The sequence below is a fragment of the Passer domesticus genome, chromosome 17 (genome assembly GCF_036417665.1).
Source record: "Passer domesticus isolate bPasDom1 chromosome 17, bPasDom1.hap1, whole genome shotgun sequence".
NCBI lineage: Eukaryota > Metazoa > Chordata > Aves > Passeriformes > Passeridae > Passer > Passer domesticus.
This window is the reverse complement of record NC_087490.1, coordinates 9,395,493-9,413,702: the sequence shown is the minus strand read 5'-3', so window position 1 is coordinate 9,413,702 and position 18,210 is coordinate 9,395,493. Positions and strand designations below refer to the sequence as shown.

The 18,210-nt window shown below is 54.2% G+C and overlaps 1 protein-coding gene across 1 annotated transcript in view; it reads left to right on the top strand.

Moving 5' to 3' along the window:
* Window positions 1–16,399, top strand: part of MYO18B (myosin XVIIIB) — a 57,508-nt gene extending 41,109 nt beyond the window's left edge. Inside the window, exons 41-45 of the mRNA XM_064393053.1 lie at window positions 6,359–6,492; window positions 7,711–7,752; window positions 8,463–8,624; window positions 13,758–15,016; window positions 15,789–16,399. Of these exons, the coding sequence (XP_064249123.1) occupies window positions 6,359–6,492; window positions 7,711–7,752; window positions 8,463–8,624; window positions 13,758–15,015 (1,596 nt within the window). The 3' untranslated portion in view covers window position 15,016; window positions 15,789–16,399. The remainder of the gene's footprint in view (window positions 1–6,358; window positions 6,493–7,710; window positions 7,753–8,462; window positions 8,625–13,757; window positions 15,017–15,788) is intronic.
* Window positions 16,400–18,210: the final 1,811 nt, after the last annotated feature.

Genomic DNA, 18,210 nt, shown 5'->3' with positions numbered 1-18,210 from the left:
CGCTCTGAGTGAGTAGAGCCCCAGCTGGCTTTGGAGAGCAGCAAAAATAGATTCACCTTCACTTTCCAGCCCTTTCCAGAGTCTCTTTTCATGTCGTTTCTTCCAGTAATCCAAGGGAAAGCCTCGCTCCCGAGTGGTAATTGAAAGATATTGCACTTCTGCTGGCAGCAGGGCTGAATTAGGAGCAGTTATTTTATCAATAATCTTTTAGTTAGCAATCAAGGAGATTTCGGGATTTACTCTGCCCTGAGGCTGCCAGCCTTCCCGAGGGGAATGGTGTGAGTGATTCCCAATCCTGCACCAGGTCAGGCTTTGTCCTTGCTCTGCCTGCTCCAGCTGCCAGGGCAGCCTCCCCTGGGCATGGAATGAGGTCGGATCTCAGCCTCTGATGCTCTGCAGAGCCGTGAGATGGAGGGTGAGAGGCTCTGCTGAGGTGCCACGGGCATTCTGGGCTCCCTGATCCCCGTGGCACTGGGGAGCCGTGGCTGTGGGTGATGTGATATTGGGTGTTTGTTGCAGCTCTGCTGGAAGGGCAGTGCTTGGAACGTGGATTCTCTGGCTGTTGGGATGGGGGTGGGTTCTTCTTGGGTATTTTTGGGGTTGTGCCTGTATTTTTAGCAGCTTTCTGAATGTTTCATGTGGGGATGTGAGCGATGAGTGAAGGATGCTACAGGAGCTTCTTTGCTCTCTTGTGTTCTCCCAAATAGAGTGTGCAAAGAGGTCTGAAAGGGATTTTAGAGGCACCTCCCTCAAATAAGACACAAACAGCTGAAAAACAGCTGAACTTTTAAGGCAGGACTGAGGGCTCTGGGTTTATCCAGATGCTCAGATATTTGGGGTCATCTGGCATCTGCAGGAGAGAGGAGCAGGGGGCTCCCCCAGACACAGCTCGCCATCCCAGCATTCCCATGGTGATTGCTCTGTGGGATCTGGCTCCAGGGGCTGCTGTGGCATTCCTGGGAGCAGAGGCATCCCCCAGACCGTGTCCTCTGAAGAGCACTTGAATTAAACATGGGGCAGAGCTGTGATCAAGGAGCCCAGCCCAGCTTGTCGGGAGCCTGGTGAGGAGCATCAATAGTTAATAGAAAGCCACTTATGGCTCTGCTCCTGCTAAATCCCCCATCAATTATAAATCCAGCCTGAATTATTCACTTGACATTACTTAAGTCATGCTCTGCTCCTAACAATTTTTTAAAAAACTTATTTAAATACACGCTGGTGAGGTTGTGGACTTACCACACACTGTCGAGGTTTAAAGGGGAGGTGTTGAAGGGACAAATTCCTGGCAGAGACTGGGTTAAAAATCCTGGTTTTTTTTAGAGCTGCTGCCTGTATATGTAGATATATATGGCATATATATACAATATACAGAACAGAAGGTATTTTGTTCTCACACCTCATATTTATCAGTGGAAAATCCCATGACACCATCCCCAGCCAGGCTTAGGGTGTCTCCATTCCATCCCTCCTTCTTTTCCCACCCAGTTTAGGGCAGTTGGGAGGCAGCCTTGTGCCATCCAGCAGGGAATACCCAGTGAGGAGCAGGGATGAGAGCTGGCTGCCAGGCAGATGGCTCTGCCTCATGAATTTTGTAAGAAGGATGGGTTTTGAACACTCTCCAAGCATGTTTGGTAATGATGGGGGTAGGACTTGGCCCTGCTGGACTCTCTTTGCTCTGGCTGCACATCCTGGGTTTCCTCCCTGGAGCTGGAGCTCCTCTTCCAATAAAATCTGGATCCCAGCTCCTCATTTCTCAGCTGCTGTGTTGGCACCCAGAGCTTGACAGGCCAGCCCCAGCCCCCTGGTGTCCTCAGACCATGGTCAGGAGGGAGGGATGGATTTCCAGCTTGGGGAGCTTAAACCCAAGGCTGCTCCCTGTGTTCATGGTGTGTGCACAAACACTCGTGCTTGTCCCCTGCGTGTGTCCCCTGGTGAGGCTGCAGGGCTGAGAGGGATGGAACAGGGGTTAAGAAGGATGGAACAGGGGCTGGGAAGGGTGGAATGGGCTGGGAAGGGTGGAATGGTCTGGGATGGATGGAACAGGGCTGGGATGGATGGAACAGGGGCTGGGAAGGGTGGAACAGGGGCTGGGAAGGATGGAACAGGGGCTGGGAAGGATGGAGAAGGGTTGGGAGCAGCAGGAATGTGGGACAGTGAGTCTCTGGGACGAGGCAGTGTCTGGGATTTCCCTCTTGAGGCTGCTCTTAGGGGAGGATGGTGCTGGCTGAGCTGCCTGCACAGCTCAGATTTAATGGGGGAATTGAAGCATCTGGATGAAAACTCTGGGATAAAAACTCTGCAATGAGGCCAGGAGTGCTCAGGTCTCTTCTCCTGGAGAGCCAGGAGCCTTCTTGGAATGCCTAGGGAAAAACAGGGGCTGACCCAGCTGGGATGAAGCCGTGGCTGGCCCAGGCACAATCCAGGGACCCTCTGGGTCCCCTGGTGTCCCTCTGTACCCAGCACAGCTCCACTGAGCCCTCCCCCAAGCACACCAGGGGGGCTGCTGGGTGCTATCCTAAAATCAGCTTTCTTTAATGAGGCTGTGAAACTCATCAGCACAATAATTAACTAATTTTACAGAAAGCTGAAGTACAGGTGTGAAGATATTCTTCACAGGTTGTTTTTTTTTTTATTTTTGTGAGAGCCTCAGCGTAAACAGTGTAAATAACCTTTTGTTTTCCTCTGGTTCTTCTGCTGGCAGATCTTCGTGCCCTGGCCCTGCTATGGCCATGTTGTGTAACACAACAGAGCTGGAACTCCAGGATTAGGAGTTTTTGCTCATTTGCAAACTATAAAGGGGTTTTTCTGGTGGTTTTTTTTTTTTTTTCGTGTGTGTGGGGTTTTTTTGTGGTGTATTTTTTTTGGGGGGGGGGTTAATGTTTTCTTGGGTTTTTTTTGGTGTGTGTTTTTTCTTAATTTTTTTTTTTTGCCTTTAATTTTTTTGGTGGGTTTTTTGAGGCTTTTGGGGTTTTTAATTGGTTTTTTTTGGGGTAAACTTGTTTTGTTTTTTGGTTTATTTTGGGTTTTTTGTTTGGTTTTTTGTTGTTGTTGGGGTGTTTTTGTTGTTTTTGGTTTTGTTTTTGTTGTTTTTGTTTTTTTTTTTTTGTTTTTTTTTTTGACGCTTCCAGTGAACTCGAGCAGCGAGGTGGGAGCTGTTTGTGCCTCCAGCCGGGAGCGCCGCGCTCCCTCCCAGGCAAACGCTGCGCTCGCAGCAGGGTCCCAGCCATCCCTCTGATGTCCCCGCAGCTCCTGTCCCCATCCCCGCCCGCTCCTGGGGCTTCCCTGCTGCTCTTCCCTGTGCCTTTGGGGAAGTGTAAGGACAATTATCATCAAAGGCAGCCGGTCCTTAGAGGTGACAGCGGCTGATGGAGGAGCCAGGAGTGAAAGCTCGCCTGCGTATTTGCTAATTAGGGCTGTTGTGATTCTGCTTTGCCATTAAAAGAGTAAATTCCTCAGGAATCCATCAGCTGCTCGCTCGCCAATTACACGGTGCTCACTCCAGCCTTCAACCCGGCAAATTTTGTCGCTTCAAACTTTCCCAAAACCCCGCGAGTTAACGGCTTAATTAAAAATAATAATGATGGATGAATTCCGCAGGTGCACGCTAAGTTGTTAGAAGAAAAGGGATCTAAGTTGGATTAATTAGATTACACTTGACTTGAGGTGGATGGGAGTGAGCACCGTGGTGTTGTCACAGCAGAAATAAACAAAAATACAAGGTGGTGACAAGGACGTGGTGCTGGCCTGGGAATCCTTTGGAGTCCCAGGGATCATTGCACTGCTGGTTTTGTTTATCTCCTTTTAACCTCTCTGCAGATAATTCTGAGACAAAATTAGTTGGGGGAATAAAAGCCTCTTAAGGAAAAGAAGGTTTAGAAATCCCCTTCCATGAGGGATGTGCAGAATCTCTCCAGGAATCCAGCTGAGAGCAGCTCCCTGTGGGTTTGAGGAGTGCCAGGCATCACTGTGTGAGTGAGCTCCTGTCCCCTTGTCTTGGGGAAACCTTTAATCCAGGCTCCCTGTCAGCAGGGATCAACCTCAGCCTTCTAAAACCATGGTTTCTGACCCACCAGCAGAGCCAGTCCTTTGCTCTGGGGCATCTGTCCCCCAGTGTGAATGGGAGAATCTGGTGTGGAAATGTATTCAGAACCAGGCAGAACGTATATTTTATTTATTGATGATAAAATATACATCAGCCAGGGGTTCTGAGCTGGGCAGGCTGGTCCTGCTGTGCGTGTCTGACTGGTTTGGTGGAAGCAGCCAGAGGTGCTGGTGTCAAAAGGGGTTTAGCAGCTTTAGCCCCTCAGGTCCATAGTGCAGATTGCCCAGTAATATGAATTTTTCCTCTTTATTTCTCTCCATTTTCTGCTCAGAGGAAAAAAAAAAAGCCAGCTCTGCCCAGTGTGAGGGTGTCAATTCTCAGCCCAGGGACTGTGTGAAAAGAGAAAAGCTTCTTGGATTTACATTTAGATGGAAACAACGTGTGTCAGAGGTGTCCAGCAGCTCCCTGGGTGCCAGGGGCCTGGTGCTGGGATGGGCCTTGTCAGTTCGTGTTCTGCAGGCAGTATTTTGCCATCTGAAACGGAATCATTTTGGCAAAATCATTCCTTTCCTTGAGACAATTGCAGGGTGTGGAGAAAAACATGAGGTGTCTCCGTGGCTGAGATGTGGGACAGCTGGGATGGGGCCGAGCAGTGTCAGCTCTGTTTCCTGGCTCACATTCAATCTCCCCTCAGGTGGCCTGTGGTCAGGGGACCCCAGGGTCACCCACAGTGCCCAGGGTCACTCCTGGTCACCGTCCTGAGACCACCAGTATGGGTGCCGCAGGCTGTGGGTGCCAGGGATGTCCTGGGGGTGGCAGGGGGAGCCCCAGCTCAGCAGGGATGATCCCTTTCCTCTCAGCATTCCCAGGGTCATGCAGAAGGTAGCAGGCTCAGGGGGGACCCCCCCAGCCAGGGGGACCCCCCATCCCCCAGGACATTCTGTTTGCTGCTCCCACAGCCATCCCAGGGGGTTTCTGTGTCTGTGGCCAGAGGAAGGGGGTTTGGGGTGCTGCTGGGGGGATGCTGTTCCGTGCCTCCCTGCCCATCCCTGTTAACAGCAGCAGAACAGAGGAGTGGAATTAAATGCAGCCACTGAACTATATTTAATTTGTGCCATAGCCTGCAGATGAGTCAATAGAGGCTCTTATCAGCCTGTGGAAGGGCTCAGCTGTTTTATCAGGCAGCAGTTCCACTCCCTGCTCCTGCAGTCCCAAACACTGAACCCAGGCACGTGAGCACCTGGGGCTTGGGGCTCTTTCCTCCTCTCAGGTGTTTCACTGTGAGCCCTGTTCCAAGCCCCTGAGGTCCCTGATGAAACACTTCCCTTGATGAAACAGCTCCTTTCCACCTTCTCCCCGAGGCGGGAGGGAAGTGGAGGGCTTGGAAACACCAAGTTTCAGGAAACTTCCCAGCACTGAGGTTTTTCCCAACGCCAGCGCGTTCCCAGGAGCTGCTGTGACACCCAAACAGGGCTGTTTCTTTCCATGTTTTGATGAACTGAGATGCTCTTCCCCCGGGGCCCCTGTGCCTGGTGATTCCAGGCCTTCCATTATTTACTGTGACAGTGTGGCAGCTCCTGTGCCCTGGCCTGTCTCAAGTCATCCCTCACCTTGTCACTGCCGCCGTGGCGATTTCACAGCTGGCAGCTTCAATCACTGTGGATCTGCTGCTCCCTCCTCTGTGCCCTGTGATGGCCTGGGAGCAGCAGGGAGGACTCCTTCCCAGCTGGAAGGGTGTGGAATGTGATGAGCATGGGTGCAGGGCCAGGCTGGTGTCCTTGGTGTGCAGGGTGGGTGATGTTGGTCCATGGAGCTGTGGGGGTTGTGTTGGATTGTGAATCCTGGAGTGGTTTGGGTTGCAGGGACCTCAAAGCTCATCCTGTCCTTCCCCTGCCATGGGCAGGGACACCTTCCACTATCTCAGGTTGCTCCAAGCCCCATCCAGCCTTGCCTGGGACACTTCCAGGGATGCAGGGGCAGCCACAGCTTCTCTGGGCACCCTGTGCCAGGGCGTGCCCACCCTCCCAGGGAAGAATTCCTTCCCAATATCCCATCTAAACCTACCTCTGGCAGTGGGCAGTCATTCCCTGTGTCCTGTCACTCCATGCCCTTATCCAAAATTCCTCTCCATCTCTCTTGGAGCCCCTTTAAGCCCTGGAAGATGCAGTTTATGTTCACAGGCACCACAGGGCACGGTACAGCTAACCAGCCCGCAGAGGCAGCACTGGGGTGGGGGTGGGATGGTTCAGCAGCCACCCCTCTCACAGCTCAGGTGCTGTGGCAGGTGCAGAGCCTCACCCGGTGTCCCCTGTGCAGGAGCAGCAGCTGGCAGAGCTGGCAGAGGTGAGGCAGGGGCTGCAGGCTGACCTGGGCACCTCCATCCGCCGCATCGCAGACCTGCAGGTGGCCCTGGAGGGGCTGCGTGACAGCGACGACAGCGATGCTGACAGGTGAGGAACGGGGGCTGGGGGAGCTGGGGGGAGCTGGGGGGAGCTGGGGGGCTCAGCTGCTCTGTGCTGGGGAAGGGGCAGCGCTGGGAAATGCCAGGGTAAGTTCATGTCGTCACCCTCACGTGTTTGCGCTGCTATGAGCAAAAAACTTTGTGTCAATGGAAGGTTTCATGGAAAGTGTCACCCTTGAAAACCATCCTGGGCGGCCCAGCTTAAAGTGAGCAAAAAGGGTGGGAATAGCCCCATTTGTACAGCAGGTCCCTGGCAGCAGTTTGGTGGTGCCCCAGTGCTGGGTTCATTGAGTGGAAATCCTGCTTTGATCATCCCCAGGAGTTGGAGGAACTGGGTGATTGGGTAGGGGGTTTTACTAGGAAAAAAATGAGGAGAGAATTCCAGTGCATTTTTCAGGTGTTATTTCTAAAGCCCTTCAATTTTCCCCTCTGCCACGCAGCTAAAGGGGCATCATGACAAATGGGGACAAAACAGAGAAATGAGTTTAAAAGGAAAAAACAAGAAAAAATAAAGCTGAGGCGTGCTTGTCACCACTTGCTCTTGCTCTGTGTGGTGATTAAACCAGGGAAGGGTGAGACAGGAGCTTAGACACTCACTGCTTCCCAAAAGAAGAGTGATTTCCAGTGCAGTTGATGCATCAGTGGAGGTGAGAAATGCTTCCCGGCAGGAACGGCAGCGGCTGCGGGCAGGAGCAGCCCCAGGCATCACCCCCCGAGCATCACTCCCCGTTCTGCTCCCTCCTTTTGCCCCAGGGTCCCTTTGCAGCCCGGCCTGACCCGTGCGGGGAGCAGGGAGGGGTCTCCAGCCCCACTCCTGTGGCTGTTTTGGGAGTGCTGCCCAGTGGCTTGGTTTGAAAAGAAAGCTGTTTGCTAAGGAAGGCAGGAGCCTCCCTTGAAAAGGAAAATGTAAACCCCCCCTCCCTCCGAATTACGATGATTTTGGAATTTAGAGGCTCTCAGGCAAAGATATGGGAATAGGAATTACAGAAAACTGCCCCATGAACAGAAGATAACCACCCCACCTCTATCAGCTGGCAATAAAATACACATCACACACCCCCAGCTGCATCTTTCAGCCCAAGACACCTGGCCTAGCCCTGCCCTGGCCCCACAGGCTGTGCAGCAGTTGGGCTGGGCAGTTTTGCACCTCGTGGTGGGTTTGGGGTCCCCCGGGGCCATCACTGACCCTCTCCCCCTGTCCTTGCAGCGCGCGGACGGCGCGGGAGTCGCTGTGCTCCAGGAGAGACACGTGAGTGATGCCAGGAGATGGTGCTGCCAAAGGACAGAGCCTGGGCTTCTGCCACAGCCCAGGGAGCACCAGCAGCTGCACCCAGGGGTCGTGAGCCCTGCAGTGTCTGCTGCAGCTGCTCACACTGGCATCCAGCTGTGCTGCTGTGTGCCCCACGCCCATCGACCCACTCCCTGGGAGCTCTGCCTCTTATCCCAAGGGATGCTTCCACTCCTCTGGGCTGTGCTTTGAGGGATGAGGATCTGTGGCTTTGAAGGAAAACTGAGATCCTAAAGATTTCATCCCCTACACGTGGCCTGGGGGCTCCTGCTGGGTAGGCTGGGGCAGCTCAGGCTCTGGGGGAGCCCAGGGGTGCACAGGGCCCTGTGGGGTGCCCAGGGTGACAGCAGCTCTGTCACTGCAGCTCCAGCCCTGGGGAGGTGTGTAGGGCTCTGTGGGGTGCCTGGGGTCACACTGGCTCTGTCACTGCAGCTCCAGCCCCTGGCACTGCAGGGTTTTCCTGCCCAGGGCCTACAGGGCACTTGCAAAAGCTTGAGGAAAAAAAACGAATGGCAGCAAGAATGGTACAAGGATGAGGCTGCCTGGAAAGGTTTCTTTTCCCTGTGCTGGTCACAGACCACCCACCCTATGCCCTGTGCCACCATCAGAGTGACCCACCGACCCCTGCAGCCCACACCTGCAGGGCTGACAGGTCTCTCCTGCCCCCTCAGGGATGCCTGCTCCAGTGTTGGCTCCGTGCTCAGCCTGGAGCCTGCAGAGAGTGTGAGATCCTGGCCGAGCTCCTCCTCAGGCTGGACGTCCCTGGTGAGTGCCAGCGTGGCCGGGAGCGTTTCAGCACCGTCCGTGGGCAGCCGCAGCACCCAGAGCCTCAGGTAAGGGACCCCCAGCCCACCCCGGGGGTGTTGGGGGGTGCTGAGGTGTTGGGGCTCCCTCTGGGCTCTCCTGGGATGTGCAGAACGGAGCTCAGAGGGACCTGTGGTGTTTAAGGTCATAACATCAAATCAAGGAAAGCAGTCACTGCCACGCCAGGATCAGTGAAACACCAGATGAAAGTCACTACATCAAAAACGTGCTTCAAGCAGGAAAATATCCCTTGATGTATTCTCTGGAGATAATTTAAAGAGGCAATGCAGCCTATTTGAGGATTTGTATGCCATATGCTCGCTGCTGAGGGAAAGTGATGCGTTTCTACTGTTCTGATATCAAATATGTTAATTTTTGGTGGTGATGCTGATGGGCTGAGAGAGCTGGAGGGGGCCCAAGCACCTGCACAGCCCAAACGTCCCTGCTTTGCTCTGTGGGTGCCCAGGTGCCCATCCTGAATTGGTGCCCATCAGAGGGATCACCCAGTCCAGAGCAAAACCCCATTTCTGTGTCACAGAGAAATCTGTGTTTCACGTGTGAAACAATCACACGGCTTGAATTTGGAAAAGCTCTGTAAATCAGGGTCTGGGGCTGCATTGTGGAGGGAGCTGTGAGGATGGAGGATGGTGTCAGATCCCTCTGGAGGTTTGTGAGGACAGGGATGGAGCAGGGATGGAGCCCTGGGGCAGGGAGCAGAGTGGGCTCCGCAGAGCATCATCCCCCTGCAGGGAAGGTGAAAAAGGTGCCAAGTATCCAAACTCGGGGTGGGCAGGGCTGAAACTCAGGGTGGGCAGGGCTGCCAGGGCTCCTGCTTGCAGCCCCTGTGATTCAGGACCTCCCCACCCTGCTGCTCTCCCAGGGGTGGTGTCTCAGGACACACTTCACTACTTTTCCACTTTTTCTCCCCATAACCAGGGCAGGTGCCAGGCTGAGGCTGGGCACAGCTCCCTGCAGGTGTAGATGCTCCAAGGTGACAGGGTTTGCCAGGGTTGTGGAGCACAGTTTCACTGCAGACATTAGTATTAATGTCCCTGCTCTGATTCTGGAGAGCTCCATCCCCACGGCCCCCACCTGCCTTGTACAGGAGAATCACAGTTGTCAGAACTGATGTTCTGAAGAGCAGCTCCCCAGCAGGAAACACCCTGGGTGAGCTGGAGCAGTCTGGGGAGGTACAAGGCAGAGTTTAAGAGCAGTCAGGCAGGGCAGAGACCTGTGGGGAGGTCACAGAGTCCTGGAATGGTTTGGTTTGGAAGGGACCTTAAAAATCATCTCATTCCAGCTCCCTGCCATGGGCAGGGACACCTCCCATGGAGCAGTGGTGAGTGGGAGCCCTGAGAGCTCTGTGCTGAGCTCACTGGTGCCCTGCACAGTAAATAAGGCCCTTCCTAAGTGCTGCTGAGGAGGCTTTGGTCCGAATGACCCAACTCTGGTCATTAATGAATGACAGAAAAACAGGCATTGTGGTTAATATCTTATTTCTGTGCTAAACCACCTTGAATTATAGAAGATATGCAGGCTTTCAGGTTGGACATCAGGAGGAATTTCCTCATGGAAAGGGTGGTCAGGCCTTGGAAGGAGCTGCCAAGGGAGGTTTGGAGTGCCCATCCCTAAGGAAGGTGGCACTCAGTGCTCTGGGCTGGTGACAAAGTGGGGATTGGGCACAGCTTGGACTCTGTGGTCCTGGATTCCTTTCCAACCTCAGTGAGTCTGGGATTTTGGGGTTTGCTGGGCTGCCTGTGGCCCTTGTGAAAAGCAATTTGTCCTGAGCCCTGGCCACAGTGTGAGCATCACCCTCTGTGCTGGGGCTTGTGAAGGGACCAATTGCAAATGCTGGTGTGGGAGCTGAGTTTGGCTGCAGCTCATCGAAGATGGAAATAGAGCGAGGAGGGGATGAAATGCAAACAAACAGGAGACGAGACTGGAGGTAATAAAAATGAGATCAGGGAAACGAGCTCTTCCTTATTAAGATTCCTTTGTTTTACACAAGCTCCCAGTAATGAAAAACGAGTCCTGCTCGTGTTGGCTGCTCAGCACCACATCTGGGGTGTTTGCTGAACAAACAGCTGCCAAGAGCCAGAGGAGAGCCAGGAGCTCTTATCACCCCTGTGCTTACAGGAGGGAGACTTTGATTAACGTTTCCTTTAATTCTCTGCTATTTAAATGCCTGTACAAAATGCTGGCCAGCAGAGCTAAGCCTCCATAAATATGACACAGCGCAGGGTTAGGATAAATATGATTTTTTTTTTATTAAGAAGCCAATTTAAAAGTTTATGTATTTATTGTGCCCCTTTCCAGGCAGGTCAGGGTTGTGCTGTGATGGGAGATTATCCAGAGGTGCAGTCAGGGAGTGGATCCACAGCCCAGGATCTGCCTCTCCATCCTACATCCCACAGGACTGGGGCATCCACAGCCCTGGCATCACCCCAGGATCACCCTGACAGCAATTCCCCTCCCACCTTGGTTCACAAAACCAAGAGCCCTGGTCCTGAGGCTGCTGGGGATCCGACACGTTTATTTTTAAGCACGATTGTGTCAGGAGCAAATCATTACGTGGGAAACTGGGAGCTCTTGTATAGATGATGGTGTGACAAGAAAATCCTCTTCTGACAGAAATGAGGCCAATGTCTCTTCCCTCCCTGAAATGGAGCTGTCTTGGCTTTATTTATCAGCTCCCAGGAAAAGCATCCCAGCCACACTTTCAGCCCTGGTCATGTGTTGCAAAGCATGTGTGGATTTTATTGTATAAATGATTTCAACTGGTATAATTGTAATCATGCTAATTGCTATGTAATCTTCACTAATTATTGTTGTATGTCATTTGGTTTGGTGTGAATGGCAGATTGCAGAGCTCTGTTGGCTTCCAGGTGCCTCCCAGGCATCTTTTGCTGGGAAAATCATCTTCCCTGAGGATGTTGGAGGAGCAGGGCTCTGATCAGGGCTGGAGGGGCTCATGGTCCTGCCTCCCGTGGCATCACCTTCTTTTGGGGCTGCCTGTGACTTCCTGGGGTCATTCTGAGCCCTGGGATTTCATGCTGGGAATCAGCTGGGGATTTATGGATGAGCAGAGGATGCTGCAGGATGGGGTGTGACCATCTGGCTCTTGTGTCCTGCCTTGTGAGGGGGATGAGGATGAGGAAGGTGAGCCATGATTTTGGAGGGGATTTTGGTAGGCATAAGGGAACGCTTAAAGAACCAAATCATGGAATGGTTGGGGTGGGAAAGAACCTTCAAAGTCATCCAGTCCCACCCCTGCCATGGGCAGGGACACCTTCCACTGTCCCCAGCTTGCTCTGAGCTCTGTCCATTCTGGCCTTGGACACTTCCAGGGATCCAGGGGCAGCCACAGCTTCTCTGGGCACCCTGTGCCAGGGCCTCACCACCCTCACAGAGCAGAATTCCTTCCCAATATCCCATCTAATGCTGCCTCTGGCAGTTTAATGGGTGCAGAAAATAAGAACTTTTGGGAGAGACAAGGATGGATGGGGCAGTCTTGGCCTTTGGCTGTAAACCAGGGCATGGAGAGTGTGAAGTCCCAGCTTGGACTCCGGGGCTGTGTGGCCCTTGCCAGCCATGGGAGCTGGAACAATCCCACCTTTGCAGCTTTCACTCCATTTCAGACTCTGAAGCTTTTCAGAGAAGCAGTACCTGTCAGTCATGTTGAACAGGACAATAAATACAGCGTGTTCAGTCCTTGTTCACAGCCCATTAGTGGTTCTCACATCTCCACTCACTTTTATCTCAGCCTTAAAACCCAAATAAAAACCCTGATGCTGGTGTTTAATTTATGAAAGCCATTCATGCAGCACACAGGTTACAGTATTATTTGGAAACGTGCAGAATGAATGGAGCAATTTCTGTACAAAACCTCACCAAAGGATTACACCAGCCATTTAAGTAAGATGCAATTTAGGATCCTAAAATCCAGCATTATTGAAATGTCTCAAACTATTAATCAGCTGTGGTGCTTCAGCAGCGTCAGCACGGACGGCCCTGAAAGGTGCAGTGATTCAGGGAGATGAAATCTCTGGTTAATTCCTTTTGTGTTGAATAATCAAGTGATTTAGGCTGGTTAAATGAGCAGGGAAAGGCGGTGGGTACCAGTTCAGGGGGGCACCTCTGTGCGCTGGGCTGTGCCAGCGGGTGCCAGGCAGCTGGAGCTGCTCCACTGCCCCTTCCCATCTGCAGTCACACATTTCCCAGCTCTGGAGTTTGTCTTCAGCCCGTCTCGGCATGTAAATTATTTCACGGGTCAGCAGAGCCTGGTCCGAGCATCCCGGGATTATCCTCTCCCACCCCATTCCCATGGCAACAGCGCCATTCCCGGGGCAGGAAGCTTCATTAGGAGCGCTGCTCCCTCCCACAGATGCGTTTGTTTTTTGGGTCCTGCCCCTTTGCTCTGCCCTGTTCCCTCTTTCCCCCCTCTTTTCTTTCCCAAATTCCCATCCCAGCAAGGCCAGACCTCGTTTCCCTGGCTGAGCAGTGATGGGGTACCTGGCAGTGGGGACACTGCCACAAAGCAAATGCAGGTGCTTGGAGGGGATCACAAAGTGTCCCATCAGGGGCTTGGTGACACCAGTGACCCCAAGCCCACTGGTGACAGCAGTCCCCATCTCTGTGACGGGTGGATCCCGTGTGGTTCCTGCACCAGCCCTTGTTTGGGATGTGGCCCTGTCTGGCCATCCCCCCTTGCTGTGCAGAAACACCACTTTCAGGGGGTGCAGGGCTCCTGTTGGAGCAGCAGCCTGGGTGAAACATGCCCAGCAATAACACTGAGATGTGTCGGGGGTGCGCTGCGAGCTACTTTCATAAAATTTTAGTGAATAATCTTTGGCTTTGACAGAAATAAAATAAATCCTACATATTGCTGTAATCTGTCAAGAAGAAGGATATTTGGAGGTAAGTGCTGGCTTGGCAGAGCTGAAGCTGGTCACACCGCACGCTCTACACCAGGAATTATCCAGGCTGGCTGACCTGGGCTTATTTAAGATAAAATCCTTGGGCATTGCCCAACTGCTGGATGCAGCAGTGAGTTTATCCCATGGCAATGCCAGCTTTTCAGTGCTCATCCTCGTCCTTGCTGGATGCCATCCCGGTCATTGGGAATCCCACAGTCTAACCTAACACCGATTTCTCTTGTTCAGGGTGAGCAGGGACGCCAAGGACCCCGCTCTGAGCCGGCCTCTCTCCTCCCGGAGCTCTGCCCGGCCCGGCGAGGCTGCGGATCCGGGCAGGACAGCGAGTCCCCTGCTGGCCTCCAGAAGACGGGAATATGGAAAACCTCAGGCAGACGAAGAGCTGGAAAGCCCAAAGAAGCCCGTGGACAGGGCAGGAGACACATCCCCGGCTGCGGACGGGAGCATCCCCAGCGCGCTGTCCCCGCCGGTGCCCAGCAGGAGGAGGCTCTCGGGGGTCTCGGTGGCCTCGGGGCCGGTGCCCAGCTCTGCCGCCCTCTCGGAGTACGTGGAGGAGCTGCGGCGGCAGCGGGCAGCGGAGCGGGATCTGCCGGGGCTGGGCATCGCCTCTCCGCTGCCCATCTACCGCACCACCGGCGCCGCGGCCCTGCGGCGCTCCAGGGCTGCCCCTGCGGCCGAGGAGCCCCCGGGGAGCCTGGAGGGAGACCAGGCAGGGGACGGGGAGGCAGCGGGTGCCAGCCTCACCCGCTCCTCCAGCCTGCGCAGCATGGCCTCGGAGCCGGCCGAGCCCCCGCGTTCCCCGGCGCTGAAGAAGGCGTCGAAATTCGGCTCCTACGACTCCCTCCTGCCGGCCCTCGACGGCTCCAGCCGCCGGCCGAGCTCCCCGGCTGCCGGGATGGAGGTGGCGCGGCTGAGCTCCTGGAGGAGCTGCCTGGAGCCGTCGCTGGAGGATGTGGAGCTGGGGAAGGAGCCGGAGGGATTTCTGAGCTCCCTGCCCGGCGATGCGCTGGGCGAGGGGAAGGGCAGCGACCCCTTCAGCTGGCGAATACCCACCCTCAACTACGAGAGGAGAACCAAGGTCGACTTCGATGATTTCCTGCCGGCCATCCGCAAGTCGCGCTCGGCCAGCAGCCTGGCCAGAGCCCGCAGGGACAGGAGGGACGGCCAGCGGCCCCTCACCGTCCGCTTCGAGGACGAGGCCATGGCCGATCTGGAGCCCTCCGAGACCAAGGGCACGGCCAAGTGCGGCCCGGCCCCTCGGGAAGAGCCCGGGGAGCTCTCCGACTGCTCCTCATCCTCAGGATCCCAGCGCTCCTCCCGCAGTGCCGACAGCATCAAGCGGCGGCCGCAGCCCCCGAGGGGCGCCGGGGAGGGCTCCAGCGGCAGGGCCGGCGGCCAGGGCAGCGGGATGAGCCGCCGAGCCGAGGCCGAGGGCAGGGAGGACGATGTCAGCAGCATCATGAAGAAATACCTGGGCAAAGAATAAGGTAACTGTGCTGGCTGCCGGTGGCGTGGGCTCAGAGCTGTGGGGGCACGTTTGGGGTGCTGCCCTGAGCCTCGGTGGCTGTGCTGGTGATGGGGAGTGTGTGGGCACAGGATAGTTGGGATAGCAGGAGTCTCCGTGCTCGTCCTGGTGTGTCAGAGCATCCCAGAGCTGCCTCGGGGTGTGTGGCACTGGGATTGGTCCCCCCTTGCCTTTGCACCTTCAGAGCTGCCATGGGGACACTGCTGGTGCCAGGGACAGCCCCAGAGCCTTCCACAGGACCAACTCGGGATTTCCCAAAACCACCATCCCTCAGCTCCTACCCCAGCACCTGGCAGACTCAGCCCCCAAGCGCTCCCTGCTCAGGGGCCCAAGTTTCTTTTGGTGATTAGAAATCAGCTCAGGTTGGATGCTGGGGGTTCCCTCTGTGGAGGATGAGGCTCCCACCTGGCCCAGACATCCTTCCCCCAGTCCTCAACAGCCTCCAGCACCCACTTGGATGCCATGTCTGGATTGCAAGTGACACTTGGAGAATTAGGATTTATTGCTGCAATCCAGGTTTGAAAGCGGAGTCCCTAATGAATGCGCCACTACTGTAATTAAGTGTTTAAAATAGATTAGAAAAACATTTTGTAAAACCATTGCCTTTAGAGTAACTTATTGGATGTCAAGCTGTGACCAAATTGACTAAGCCAACACACGAAGGGAGCGCGTGTTAATAAAACATTTCTTTCCAGGAAGCAAATTTGCATAATGCAACGTCCCACTTTCTGCAGGATCCGTTTCCATCAAGCCCCGACCCGCAGTGACGAGGAGCCACGTTGGGCACACAGCTTCCCTGCTCCTGGCAGAACCACCTCACGTGAGCAGAGACTGCAAAAGGATCCACAAAAGTCATGGGATGGTTCTACAAACTTTTTTTTCGGTCCTGGACAGAGCGTGGTTTCCTCGTGCTCCTGCCCCGTTTGCCAGTGCTGCAGCTTTGCTCAGGGCAGCCGCTGGACAAGGACTTTCCTGTTCTCCTGCAGTTGTTCAACTTGGGAGTTGGTGCTTAAATTAAAACCCAGTGGCTGCCGCAGATGCTGAGGATGTGCCATGGCCTGGGAAAACCACTCTGAGGGGAGCTGGAGGGACACCAAACCCCTCCTTTGTAACCCAGAGCTGCAGCCCAGGTGTCTCATCCCACACTGCACTGCTCAAAAATCAGCTCATCTTGACGAGGTTCTTATAATTCCACAGGTATTTGATGGATCCATCTGTGCTTCCATGGCTGCAGCCTGTGGGGGACACCTGGGCACATCCCAGTGGCTTGCAAGGCACATGGGCAATACGGGGCTCTATTTAATGTCTGCTTGGTTTTTACACAATAAAATATTTGCTTCTTTGACACACAGGTCCCTTCTTGTCGTTCCTTTCCCCACGGTGGGAGCAGATCAGTGGAAATTGTGCAGTGCAGAGCTGAGCACCTCCTTCCACAAAAAAAAAAAATTCCTCTTTTCTTGGCCTCACCCTTCTTTCCTAGAAGAGATCCAAACTTATTCCTTGATCAGAGATTTGGGGCAAAAGGATACAGGTCCATGCACAAATCTCTCCTCTCCATCAGGGATTTCCAAGTCATTTGCTTGGCTGGCAAATTTCCACCAATTTGCACATTCTCCTGGGACCCCCCAGGACAGCCACAGGCCAGTGGCAGCTTGAAAGGCCAGTTGGGCACTGTTCAGCATTTTGTTTTGCCTGTTGTATTCTTCACCTTCACTTCTCATTTAAAGCGAAGCCTTGCAGCAAGCAGCGTTTTCCTTGTCAGCGATGGATGGGGAGCCTGGGGAGGAGGGCTCACATCAGCACTTTGCTCGGCTGCCTGTCAGCAGTTCCCGGCCATTCCCGGCAGCTCCGCGGGGCTGGCAGCCTGGCAGGGGGCAGCTCTGCTCAGGGTGACATTCCCTCTGCTCCCACGTGTCCCCTGCAGGATGTGTGCCTCATGCAAGAAGGCAGCAGATGAAGAAATTGCCTCTAATTAGTTTGAAATTGGTCTTTTTTAAATGATTCTGCTATTTCTGGGAGAAAAAAAACCAAACCCAAGTGCTTTTCTCTCTGCAGTGAGTATTGCTCCCCAGAGGGATTTCACAGAACCAGGGAATCACAGAAGGGTTTGGGTGGGAAGGGACCTTAAAAATCATCCAGTTCCTCCTCCTGCCATGGGCAGGGACACCTTCCACTAGCCCAGGTTGCTCCAAGCCCCGTCCAACCTGGCCTCGGACACTTCCAGGGATCCAGGGGCAGCCACAGCTTCTCTGGGCACCCTGTGCCAGGGCACCACCACCCTCACAGGGAAAGATTCCCTCCCAATATCCCATCTAACCCTGCCTCTGGCAGTGGGAAGCCATCCCCTCATGTCCTGTCACTCCATCCCTTGTCCCAAGTCACTTTTGAGCTCTCCTGGAGCACCTTTAGGCCCTTCAAGGGGCTCTGAGCTCTCCCTGGAGCCTTCTCCTCTCCAGGTGAGCACCCCCAGCTCCCCCAGCCTGGCTCCTTGGCAGAGGGACCCTGGTCTGCCCCAATCCAACTGGTGGCACCTGAGGGGAGGGACACCAGTGGCACCTGAAGAAGGGACACCCAGGAGCAGGAGTCCAGTGCTGCCCCACCTTCAGCCCCTGAACTCCAGCCTACAAACCACCACTGGCCAAGGTGTTGCTTTTCAGCTCAGTTTTAATCTCATCTCCAAACGTGACACAAATTTCTCATTATTTGTGGCTGTAGCAAAATGATTCTTTTGACACAAAGCCTTTGATTTGGAATTACTACAGTATTGGGTTTGCTGGAAATTAAGCTGTTCCTATTTCAACTTGTGGGAGAAAAGCAGATTTGTGTGTAATACGCTGACTTCTTTCTTTTCCTTTTGCTTCGCAGGACACAAAGGAAATTGCTCTGTCACTTGGAATGGCTGTGCACATCCTTTAATGACAAACCAGGACAAAACGATGCTTGGCCTGGAGCGTTGCAGGCTCAGTCCAGAGAATTGTTTGCCCTTGGAGCAGCCAGAGAGCAAAGCTCATGGATGGTGAGACCGAGCCATCCATCAGTGCTGGCCGGCGGAAAATACGGCGTGTGCACAGCACAGGAGGGAAAGCTCTGGTTCCTGCTCCCCCTGGGAGGCTCAGGGGACACAAAAGTGATGGCTGAGCCAGCCAGGAGCAGGAC